At 36.9% G+C, this 13,556-nt stretch overlaps 1 protein-coding gene across 1 annotated transcript in view; it reads right to left on the bottom strand.

Annotated features, from left to right (window-relative positions):
- Sbf2 (SET binding factor 2) overlaps positions 1-13,556 on the bottom strand; it is a 311,159-nt gene that overhangs the window by 130,721 nt on the left and 166,882 nt on the right. The window contains 4 exon segments of the mRNA XM_032892912.1: positions 6,143-6,241; positions 8,292-8,420; positions 8,816-8,929; positions 9,645-9,722. Of these exon segments, the coding sequence (XP_032748803.1) occupies positions 6,143-6,241; positions 8,292-8,420; positions 8,816-8,929; positions 9,645-9,722 (420 nt within the window).

Genomic DNA, 13,556 nt, shown 5'->3' with positions numbered 1-13,556 from the left:
CCCTGATTCTGCCCCTTTCCATCTCTCAACAGTAAGTCAGCGATATCATTAAAACATGAATAACCACCACACAACCTTATTCATTCAAGAAGACCCTTCACCAGAGTAAAAGCCAAAGTTGTTAAGGAGACTACAAGTTCCAGCTTTTTCATTCAACTACATGTATTCGACCGAGGCTCGCAGGTCTCCTGTCCTTGCCTCATGGCTTTGGCACAGCTGTTCCCCTGGTCTGAAATGCATCTTTGCTTCCTCCGAATCTGCAGTTCTCATAGACATCTTTTATGGACACTTTGCCAAAATTATATTGCCTCCCTCAATACATCCCTTATTTTCTTTATATTTTTCTCTTTAATATATTAAACCCTTTTATATACTATGAATCATTATTGTCCAGCCTTGTTTCTCTAAAATGAAACACCACAGAAGTAGACATTTTGCTTGGTTTAAAAGGTATTTTCTAGTTAAAAATTTAAAACCATTTTATTTTTCTTTATAAATATGCATGTGTGTTTCTGTGTGCATATGCACACTTGTATAAATCTGCCTGTAGAGGCCAGAGAAGGGCACTGATTATCCTGGAGCTGTGGCTCTAGGTGGTAGTGAATTGTCTGATGTCGGTGCTGAGAATTAAACCTCTCATCTCTCCAGACCCATATTAAAAAGTTAGGGTTTTTTCATTTTTGCTGCTTTTGTTTCATTTGTCTTATTCTATATACCTACTGCAGGAAAAATATGATAAACATGTAGAAGGCACTAAAATACTTGCCACTGCACTCTATCAACACTATAATAATATAGTTAATTTAAAGTTTCTGGGGCAGAAGATTGAACGCAGGACTTTATGCTTCCACTGAGCTATCCCCATAACCCCATCAGTTAATATTTTTAAATACTCTTAGGGCCTGTGTGAAACGTTATCTAGCATCAATTTAAGGAGGATTCTATTTCAAATGCTGAGCAGAGTGGAACTCAGGTATTCTATAAAGTTCTCTGGGGAAGGCTGCTTTACAACCTTTCTTAGACCACTTCTAGCATTTATTATCCTTCTGCCACCAAAAAATTCCTTATTTCCACTGAACCTATGCTATTCATGCTGTAGACTAAACTCATTAGTATCCTATAACATGTTCTTGTCAGTTAAAAATGGTCAACTGTCACCATCTATTAGAACTATTCCCCCCAAATTCTTTCTGGTTATATGGCTGAGATCCAGAAAAAGAAAAAGGTGGATTTGGGCAGAGGACACAGTTAGCATTTCTTGGAACAAAATGGAAATGAGACGGTCTGGTGTGTCAAAACACTGATTTTGGGTCTTGTACAGCTCAATGTGTGATGCTTGACAAATAACTTACCTAAGATAGATAGATAATCAGGCTTGTGTTTTTGCCTGGAATACACAGACATCAGCCTCCGTGGTCCCTAGGATTCACTTCTTTGCTTTCATCACTAGGCATGACTTCTATCCATATTCTCAAAATATGTTTTCTAAAATACAGTGGACATAGTTTTTCTAGAGCAGAGAGGTAATTCCTATGGACCCTGAATCCCAACTCCTTTAAAAATATTATTTCTATTTAGACTAATTTTTATAGCAATAAAAAACCTTCTTTGTACTTTATTTCAAATGAAGTAAATAGTTATCATGACAGCTTTTAAAGATTTTTTTGTATATGTGTATCATGTATATGTTCATATGTGTCAAGTGAAGCATGTGTGAAGGTCCGAGGAAAATTTTGGGTGCTAGTCCTCACTTTATATCTTGTTTGAGACAAGGTCTCTTTTGTTCACTACTGTGTAGGTTAGGCTAGCGTGCTTGCAAGCTTCTGGCATTTCTACTATCTGTACATTCCACCTCCCCACTGAAGTACACTGAAATAAATTATGGACTTGGACACTACTGTGTCTTGTTTTTACATGAACTCTGGGGATTTGAACTCAGGTTGTCAGGTTTACATGGCTTTACCCACTGAGCCATATAGAGCCTCATTTTAACAACTTCTAAAACATAAAAAAAAATCTAAAGTAGAAAGTTTTATAATAATGCAAGTATCTCTGAGTTACATTTTATTTTTCTTACCATCTCTATTACCTGCTATTCAAATAATGGCTAAGGTCATTTAGAAAAAATAAAGGTTACATACAACACTTCTAGTCAAAATCTGTAATGTGGCATGTTTATCTTTACAGGAAAATAAAAAACCCATAAAAGTCAAGGAAGTTCAGAAGATTACAGCTTGGATCTTACAGGCCCCCCAGTGACCCATATGCTAGGCTTCGTCATCAGCCATTGGTGCTACTGGGAGTGCTAAAATCCTTAGGAGTTAGGGTCCAGAGGAAGGAAGTAACATCACAAGGTATGCACCCTTGATGAGGATATTGGCCCCTTCCTGTCTCTGTTTCTTAGTCACACTGAGATGAACAGCCTCTTTTACTATGAACAGTCATCATGATGAGCTATGTCACTATACCCAAAACATCAGTCCAGCAGCTTTTCCTTAAAGTCTCTGAACCATACAGTCAATATTAATCTTTCCTCCTTGTAAGTTAATTGTTTCAGGTATTTTTTTCCAGTACTATACTGACTAATGGAGAGAAAAATGGCTGAGTCAAGGTTTCCAGATGTATGCAACCTTATATAATCTTATGACTCTTAGTCAAGGGTTAAATGGACAAACTGAATAGTCAGCCCAGAAACAAGATTAGACATGAAAACATGATAAAACCAGGTAGCAATACAATTCAACAGCAAACTTAGGTAATCCAGAGTACAAGGTACTTTTAGTTTATGTTTCTGACTTCAGAATGCCCGGGGGTTCACATCCAAGCCTGAGTACTTCATTAGTAGTGTGATACGGGACAGGATGACTTGCTCATCCTCATCTGAAGTATCATAGATGTCTTGTGAGGGCTATCACCAGCTGTTATTGAGACGTTCTCATAACACGAATACTTACATGCACCCCAGGATCAATCTCAGGCTATTTTCTAAAAGTCTAGATTACATTTATTTTAAAAATAGCTTGTTATTACATGCTTTGTATGATACCATGTGTTTAAAATGAAATGTACTCCTTTCCTTTCTAATATTGCAATACCAACTATGTATATGCTAGTAATAATAGCAATTGCACTTGTAGAAGAAGTAGCAGCAAGCCTAAAATAAATCACTTCTTAAAGAAATGATGTTGCTCACTAACAGTGTTCCTATAAACAAATCAGAAAACCTGTAAACCAAATCTATAAGCCTTTGAAAACCCCATGCTAAAAGTTCAAAGGTGAGCCTCTCTGTGGTTGCAGAAACATTCTATAGTGAAATGTAGACCTTGAATAGATTTGGTAATTTATGACACACTGTGTTTATCTGATGCAAATATACTATTTGGTTCCCTAGCTGCTGTGTCTGTGCACTACTGCCCTCTAATGGGCAGCATGTTAAGTGTAGATGAACCTATGTGTCACAAAACTGCTTGAACCCCACATCACTTGTGTGAAACAAGCAGCAAGAAAAGGAAGCTCAAGTTAGGATTTGCTATATTCCAGAAGGTCTTAAAAATATCTACTCTTCTCACTATGAATGGGTTTGGACTGGCTTCTTAGGTTCCTGATATCATTAAAAACTGTCATCCAGTTTTACACCTGAAACCAGGAAATCAGTTATTTTCTAACAGTCCAAACCAACAAATTCTTACTTGAGTTCAGAGAATGTAAATTTAAAGTAACAACCGAAGACTCAGACAACTGAACACAGTGACATGGAAACAATTTTGTGCAAGTCCACCAGAATGAATAGCCTGAGAAAGTGTGGCTAAATTCAGCCCTTTCATTGGGAGTAAATTTTAAATTTTGATGATGATTTTCAAAATCCTGATATAGTACACATAGGGAGAAGCTCACTGATTTTGTCAGATTTTTAAAAAAAATTACCAACCTACATATCAGTGTCAGGCAACATCAATTTTCTTCATTATTTGTCAGACTAAATGAGAGTATGCTTAGGATTTATAGAAAAGAAGGCCAAACACACATGCCAAATACACAAAACAAAACAAAACTCCTAAGACTTACTGGAAATCTAAAGTAGGCCACCGCCACACTAGTAACAACAATAAAACAAGCATTCTTTGTTAGAGGTTATTAAATACTCTAGATTGGTTCAGATACTTAAAATTATTTAATACCCACCATTCATACCCAGCACTCTGGGGAATAACAGAAATATTCCCAAATGTAGTTGAAGACATTATTATTATGTGAATCACTGAAAACCAATATAATTGGACTCTTGGGCTACCTGACAGTAGGTGAGACTGATGGAATGTAATTGTCTCAATTTTCTAACTTTATTAACCTTTTAATGACCGCTGACATCCATCCTGCTCTTAATCTTAATGCACTTTGTGTTGAGGCTCTTCTCATCTAATGTGATGAACTGTGTCATTTGCATTTGATGTGCTTCTTATTTTTGATATTACTGGCATTTTAAACTTGACAATTCTTTGTTTAGAGAAGATGTGGGTATTGACATGCACTGTAAAATATTTGGAAGCATCAATGACCTGTATTTACTAGCACAATAGCACAGCCTCTCCAGCTGTGCTAACTAAGTGTCTTCTGATATTGCCCAATATGATAATGATAAATAGAGTAAGGACGGTTGAGTGTTTTGAGAATCAATACTTTAACAATTCCAAATAAAGAGTCTCTGTTCTTACCTAATTACTTTTATCACAGATATTAAGGCAGCATTTGCATATAATGATTAGGTAACATTATATACATTTATTTGCCTGTTGAAATTAAAATAGCCACAAAGAGACACTACTGTACACTTTTGAGAATGACTGCAAGAAACACAAAGAAACAAAACATAAGTTATGATACTGAGTGCTGCTTAGGATAGACAGCAAATGGAACTCTCATATACTGCAGGTGGGAATACAAAATATAGACACTTAAAAAAACAACCAGCAGTTTTTAAACAAAGTTAAATGTTGTGTTACCATATATCCTGGTATCTCAGTCCTAAGTATTTATCTGAGAGGAATAAAATTTACATTTTTGTAAATACCTGTATAAATGTTTAGGATACTCATTATTGCCAAAATTGTTATTCAGAAAGTCAACAGAGAAATAAAACTTAGTCCATCTATTCAAGTGGAATGCTACTCATAGTGGAAGGTATCATCTCCATTTCTATGTGACCATGGATAAACTTGAAATTCACTGTATTAAGAAAATGAAGCCAAATTCAAAACACCAGAAGTACAGTGGATACACAGCATGCTTCGTTCAATCCTCAGACAAGCATATATGCATTTACAGACAAGCAAAGAAAATAATTGACTAATATGTAACAAGGGAATAGTTAAGTATTTCTGCTTTTAACTTACTGGTCCTCAAATTTCAAATGAATGTGAAAAGGAGTGACTAATGCCTCACTGTCAAATCCTTGTTTGCCTTGTCAAGTAGCTAGAATAAACAATATGCACTGGGGCCAGAGCACTAATATCAAGTTCTTCATTCTAATTCCTTAAAACAAGTTCCCTCTGCTTTTCTTCAGATGGTGCCACATTTCCCACTTGATTTATGTTTCTTAGCAAAGGAACCACAAACTTTACAAGAAGGAGTGGTCAGCACTCATTTAGGCACAAAACCACGATTCTTTAAGCATGTAGCTTCCCTGCCAGCCTAAGAATTCAGGTGGTTAGTTCACCTCATCCTGATCTTTTGATTTACAACACATCTTCTGCCCAGAGAGCATTTTCATCTTTGATTTCTATGGTTCACTGACCGATTTTCTTTCCTTCTTCCAGCTTATTTCACATTACCTCATTAATTCAAAACAACGGAGCTCAGATGACAGGCCTCAACACGCTGCAGCAGAGCACATCTTCAGTGCTGTCTAAGGTCCTTCTGATTACCAGTGTGTCTAAGCTTCCTCTATTAAACATGGCACTCAGAAGAAAACTCATGATGAGGGCAAAAGATTCATGGGGAAAGAATCTGGCTAAGACATTTTCATGATACAGTGACTGATAAAAAATGTGATACATTCTGACACACAGAAGCAAGCGTGACATCTTAGGACTGATTATCCACAGCATAGGTATTACTGCTAGAATAACAGACTACATATACTTACATTTTTGAAGAGTTGCTCAGCAAGTTCTCTGATGTGCTTTATCATCTTCAGTGGATTATTTTCTTCAACTTTAATTCTCTCTACTTCAAAAGCTACCAACTTTGAAAAAGAATCAGATGGCAATAATCAATACCTAAATATGCTGAATTTTAAAACTGGTATTTGCACACAATATGCAAGTTAAAAGCCATCTAAACTCCGTTATTTTCAGAGTAATTTATTTAGATTTGTACTGGGTTTCACCTCTATCCCAGGATGGCAAAGGCATATTAAATCCATGGCTTCAGGGTGGCCCCTACTCAGTAACTCTTAGGAAACAATCATCTATGGAGTGCAGAGGTTTCCTGGCCTCACTCATGATAATTTATTTACTTGGAAAAATTCAGAAGGTGTGAAAGTCTCCAGATGTTTCTTTAACTTAGAAATAGGAACAACAATTCATGTGCTGACTGGACTCTATGGACAATATGGCCTGGATTCAGATTCCTCACTTCTAAATCAAGGCGGAAGAGCAAGATGACCTTTAGACTCCGTTTAGTTCTCAAGTGATATATATGGATTCTGTCTCTCTATTAAGCAATTTGCTATGGCAACTGTGTGGGAGTGTATACTTGCTGAAGAGGACAGGCATGAAAAGAAATGTAGGAGAGTAAACAGGTGGAAAGGAAAAGGAACAAGAGTGTCTTCCAGGAAAAGATGAAGCAAAGGCGGCAGAACTATTTGGATTTTGCACTCTGTGCCAGTATTCAGAAGACTGTCATACAAAGAAAGGCAGATTTGCTTTTCATTCCTAAGGTACCTCTTTGGTAACAGTGCCCTAAGGCAGGACACAGTAGGATCTGCCTGGAAAAGCTTTGTAGAACCCTTGTGGTACAAGAAACGGATCTTTCCAAGTAGCCATGCTACTTTCCTATAAAAGCATGTCCTCATGTAAGTAAACAAAGAAGATAGAGAAATATTTAAGTCTCATGCTGAAAACAATCAACCTGACTTTCTTGCCAGAGATTAGCAAGGAGAATGTGGGTAGAAAACAACCGTTGCTATTAATAAAGTTTCAGAGACTAGCAGATGAGTTAGAAAAGGTCTTTGGCAAGGATCTTAGTTTAACTATATAAGCCATCAACCACTGAGAACTTAATTGGGAACATAAAGGTTGATATAGATGTCAGTATGATCAAAGGCCAGTTACACGGTTATTTAGGGACCCGTAGCTCAGTGAGTGACTATAAAGAATGGCTGAGTCAGGGTAATACACTGCACACCTGCATGTGCTAGTTACTAAGTGAGGTGCTTAGTCTCCATCACTAAGTGAGGAGGCTAATCTTCATCTTCAGAACAGAAGCTCCGCTTCCCTTTCCTTACTTGTATTTAATTATCTTTATGAAGAATAAAAGATCCATCTCCGAGAAAGACCTTCTTCCTACAGGATAAGCTGTCAGGGGTAAAAGGTAACAAGGACTCCCTTCGGGTTCCAGGATTGACTTTCTTTGGTGGATATCAAGAACTTTAAAACCTATTGATTCTGATACAGTAATGATTCAAAAACTAAAATACAAATAATATCTACTTTCCTGTCTCCCATAATGCACTGCTGTGAATATATAAGTAAATGATAAATGAAAAATGTATTTAAAAAAGGAGCAAAATAAACGTAAAATAGTATCCTAGTCTATTTCTCCCTTTAGATGACAAATCCTTAAAAAGATAGAGACTACATATATATATCTCAAATATTTCTACTAAGGTAGCTAGGAAATAGTAATTATTGATTAGAAGAAATGCTATAAATTTAAATTACGGCTTTATGACATTGATGGACTAAACCTAACTGCAATTTAGAGTCAGAAATCTGTGCATTAAGTTACACTGAGCTGCAGACTGACAATCACTAAAAAACTGTATTGAAAAAACAAGTTTTATTTATATAAGCACTATCCAATTTTGAAAAAGATCTAAGAAGCTATTCAATCTTAGTTGTTAAAAATTTTTTACGTACTTCTAAAACATTCTAGAGTTTTCTAATTTTTCTAATTAACATTATAATTATCAACACTTGATATACATAATATTTACTTAATGTTTAAGAATTTGAATAAATGTTAAAAAACAATTTTTCCTTTAAACTATTAGTCATTGATAAGAAGTATACCTCATCAAAGAGATCACAGGCTCTATAGGGAGGTCCTCTTTCTGAAACAAAACCTGCAAATGCCATTCCATTGAGTACTTTAGTGAGGAAATCATTCTCAACCAAACCACGCTGCCCCAAGAAAGCTGTCTGTAAAGAAGAAGAAAATGTGAAATGATAACTTATCACTAGGTAATGGCCAAATGGTTAAAATAAAAATAGAAAGATTAAAGATTGGTTGAAGGACGTTACATATAACTAAACACTGTCACAAAGTATATTTCTCTCAAAAGATTTTGTCCATATAAAAGACAAGAGGAAAAAAATCAAGTATTAATTTTTAACTAATGCTTGATTAATACTTTAATACGAGAAAAAAATCAATTTTAAGCTTACATATTCTGAAGGAAAATATTATACCAGTTCTGTTTGTCACATAACACAGAGACTTTAAGAACATTCAAGAATTAATTTAATACACGTGATTTATAGTGTGGTCCTATTAAATGAGTCCACTTGGCAGACGACCTGGCACTGTGCCTTACTTTGTGAAAATGTATCACAGGCTCGGCATGGATCCGTATAAGCTGGAGGCATGACCTGTACCCTTGGAACAGTTGTGCAAATAGTCTAAGAAAAACTGCTCGAACTTCTTTATCCTGAAAATGGAAAACAAAACATACGGGTGATTTAATCAAAAAACAAATTAAGTAAACCAGACAGAGAGAAGAAAGTCTGAGTGGGCAAGTGTGGCATCCTGCCCAGGCTTGCCTCCCCAAGCAGTGGGCACAAGTCCCATGAGAGTCTACCTATGCTTGAGTGGAACTGGTTTGCTCTTCCTACTGAACCGAACAGAGTTGGATTCTAGAGCACAGTTTTCTTCCAGAGGAAAAGTAAGTAGCATAGTCTCCTATTTTACTGTGTCAGAGAAAGAAATATATGCCAAAACCTTTATTTGTATATCTGCAAAAATTATACTTATGAATATAAAAGGGAAAAACTCTCAAAAGATTATATTTTTAAAGTGAAATGAAATTCTTTCAACATTTATCCAAATTATAAAAGTCTATTCTTATTAGAATGAAATATGATTACATGTACAGCATGAGTAAGCTCTGGGTCTGATACATGTCACTACAAGAAAGGAAGAATCCAAATTCTTATGCTGGACAGTGTTCCAGGCTATAACTAAGGCTCTGATTTCTTTGCGGTCCTTACTTTTGTCCCCTAAAGAAAAAAAATCAAAGGCCCTCTCATAGACCAGTACACTGCCCTAAGCCTTTTAAGGGACTTCTAACTCAGCTATTTCAGCAAACCTAAAATTAAAGTATAGTTCTCTTTTAAAGTATCAATCTTGAACATTAAATGTCTTACCAGCATTTTTGAGTGGGATAAAGCCGTTCGTGGAGGAGGGAAGGCATGATCTGCTACTTCCAAATCCGGGTGCAAAATCTAAAGTACACAAGTTTATTATATAAGATATTCAGGATTAATATGACCTACTTCTTAGTTTCTTTGGGGCATTAAGTGAATGATCTGTACATGAATTAAACTATATTCCCACCATGAAATACAAACCAATTGATACAGTTTCACATTTACTGTTGCAGAGAGATCTCTAAGATAAAACATTAGATTGAGGTTCTCAGAATACCTGAGGACCCAGCTATACCTCTCCTGGGCATATACCCAAAAGATGCTCCAATATACAACAAAGACACATGCTCCACTATGTTCATAGCAGCCTTATTTATAATAGCCAGAAGCTGGAAAGAACCCAGATGCCCTTCAACAGAGGAATGGATTAAAAAAAATGTGGTACATCTACACAATGGAGTACTACTCAGCTATCAAAAAAATTACTTCATGAAATTCATAGGCAAATGGAATGAACTAGAAAATATCATCCTGAGTGAGGTTACTCAATCACAGAAAAACACACTTGGTATGCACTCATTGATAAGTGGATTTAGCCAAAAAGCTTGAATTACGCAAGATGCAATCCACAGACCACAGGAAGCTCAAGAAGAAGGATGACCAAAATGCAGATACTCCCACTCCTTCTTAAAAAGGGGAAAAATATCCATAGGAGGGGATATGGAAGCAAAGTTTAGAGCAGCGACTCAAGTAATGGCCGGCCATTCAGAGCCTGACCCACATGTGGCCCATATACATATAGCCACTAAAACTAGATAAGATTGATGAAGCTAGAAAACGCATGCTGCAAGGGACTAAATATAGATCTCTCCTGAGAGACACATCCAGAGCATGTCCAATACAGAGGTCAATGCTAGCAGCAAACCACTGAACTGAGAACAAGAACCCCTTGGGAGGAATTAGAGGAAGTATTGAAAGAGTTGAAGGGCCTTGCAACCCCATAAAAACAACAATGCCAACCAACCAGAGCTTCCAGGGACTAAACCACTACCTAAAGACTATACATGGACTGACCCAGGGCTCCAACTGCATATGTAGCAGAGAATAGCCTTGTTGGGGCACCAGTGGAAGGGGAAGCCCTTGGTCCTGCCAAGGTTGGAGCCCCAGTGCAGGGGAATGTGGGGGGAGCAGTAAGGGGGATGTATAGGGGGAATACCTGTATGGGGGAGGGGGATGGGGAGGGGAGGGAATGGGGGCTTATGGACAGGAAACCTGGAAGGGGAATAATGTTTGGAATGTAAGTAAAGAAATATATCTAATAAAAATTTTTTAAAAAATTAAAAAAAGAGATGGATGAAGAAAGTAATAAATAAATAAATAAATAAATAAATAAATAAATAAATAAATAAGACCTCCTAAAAGCTCAGGCTCTCAAGGGTTAAGAGCACTTGTAACTTTTGCAGATGACTCAGGTTAAGTTCCTAGCAACCACATGATGGCTCAAAGTCATTTGTAACTCCAGTTCCAGAAGCTTCTACACCTTATTCTGGTATACACATGTGAGATGTAGATAAAAAACCCATACACATAATAAAATAAGCATTACAAAAAATGCCAACTTAGAAAAATTCATGTAACATTGCCTCACTTATTTGAATATAAAATAAAACAAACCTCAAACAAATAAATGTACACACAGTTAAACATGCATCTGAGTATGAACACTTCTCAAAGAACATATACCAAATTATAAAAGATTGATCACCCATGGGTACAGGATGAACCTCTAGGGAGAAGTGCTACACATCTACATTGCTACTTCTTTTTTTCTTTCTTAACTTTTTATTTATTTTGCTTTTCTGCTATGTTTCTATTTTTTATTTCTTATTTTTTATTGGATATTTTTATTTACATTTCAAATGTTATTCCCTTTCCCAGTTTCCCAGCCATAAACCCCATACCCCATCCCCCTACCACTTCTTCTAATAGGGTGTTCCCCCACCCATTCTCCCACCCCTTCCCGCCTCCCTGTCCTGACATTCTCCTACACTGGGGCATCGAGCCTTGGGAGGACCAAGGGCCTCTCTTCCCACTGGTGCCCAACAAGGCCATCCTCTGCTACATATGCAGCTGGAGTCATGGGTTTGCCCATGTGTACTCTTTGGGTAGCGGTGTAGTCCCTTGGAGCTCTGGTTGGTTGTTATTGTTGTTCTTATGGGGTTTCTAACCCCTTTAGCTCCTTCAATCCTTCCTCTAATTCCACTAACGGGGACCCAATTCTCAGTTCAGTGAAGCCTACCTGACCATTACAATTACGCTTATACCTAAACCACACAAAGACCCAACAAAGAAAGAAAACTTCAGGCCAATTTCCTTTATAAATATTGACGCAAAAATACTCAATAAAATTCTTGCAAACTGAATCCAAGAACATATCAAAATGATCATCCATCATGATCAGGTAGGCTTCATCCCAGGGACACAGGGGTGGTTCAATATACGGAAATCCACCAACGTAATCCACTATATAAACAAACTCAAAAAAACCCACATGATCATCTCATTAGATGCTGAGAAAGCATTTAACAAAATTCAACACCTTTTCATGATAAAAGTCCTGGAAAGATCAGGAATTCAGGGCGCATACCTAAACATAGTAAAAGCAATATACAGCAAACCAGTCGCTAACATCAAACTAAATGCAGAGAAACTTGAAGCAATTCCACTAAAAGCAGGGACTAGACAAGGCTGCCCACTCTCTCCCTACTTATTCAATATAGTACTTGAAGTCCTAGCCAGAGCAATCAGACAACAAAAGGAGGTCAAAGGGATACAAATTGAAAAGGAAGAAGTCAAAATATCACTATTTGCAGATGATATGATAGTATACTTAAGTGACCCCAAAAAATTCTACCAGAGAACTCCTAAACCTGATAAAAGACTCCAACAAAGTGGCTTAATATAAAATTAACTCAAACAAATCAGTAGCCTTCCTCTACACAAAGGATAAACAGGCTGAGAAAGAAATTAAGGGAAATGACGTCCTTCACAATAGTCACAAGTAACATAAAATACCTCAGTTTGACTCTAACCAGCAAGTGAAAGATCTGTATGACAAGAACATCAAGTCTCTGGAGAAAGAAATTGAAGAAGATCTAGAAGATGGAAAGATCTCCCATGCTCATAGATTCACAGGATTAATATAGTAAAAATGGCCATTTTGCTAAAAGCAATCTACAGATTCAGTGCAATCCCCATCAAAATTCCAACTCAATTCTTCATAGAGTTAGAAAGAGCAATTTGCAAATAAATTTGAAATAACAAAAAACCCAGGAGAGCAAAAACTATACTCAACAATAAAAGAACTTCTGGGGGAATCACCATCCCTGACCTTAAGCAGTATTACAGAGCAATAGTGATAAAAACTAATGTGGTATTGGTACAGAGACAGGCAGGTAGATCAATGGAATAGAATTGAAGACCCAGAAATGAACCCACACACCTATGGTCACTTGATTTTTGACAAAGGAGCCAAAACCACCCAATGGAAGAAAGACAGCATTTTCAAAAATGGTGCTTGTCCTACTGGAGGTCAGCATGTAGAAGAATGCACATCAACCCATTCTTATCACCCTGTACAAAGCTCAAGTGCAAGTGGATCAAGGACGTCCACATAAAACCAGATACACTCAAACTAATAGAAAAGAGTGGGGAAGAGCCTCAAACACATGGGCACAGGGGAAATTTTCCTGAACAGAGCAGTAATGGCTTATGCTCTAAGAGCAAGCATCAACAAATGGAACCTCTTAAAACTGCAAAGTTTCTGTAAGGCAAAGGAGCAATCAATGGATTGGGAAAAGATAACAATCCTATATCCAATAGAGAACTAATATCCAATACATACAAGAA

Source organism: Rattus rattus, chromosome 2, assembly GCF_011064425.1.
Source record: "Rattus rattus isolate New Zealand chromosome 2, Rrattus_CSIRO_v1, whole genome shotgun sequence".
Classification (NCBI taxonomy): Eukaryota; Metazoa; Chordata; class Mammalia; order Rodentia; family Muridae; genus Rattus; species Rattus rattus.
Note: the sequence above shows the minus strand (reverse complement) of the source record. Positions and strands in the feature narration are given on the sequence as shown.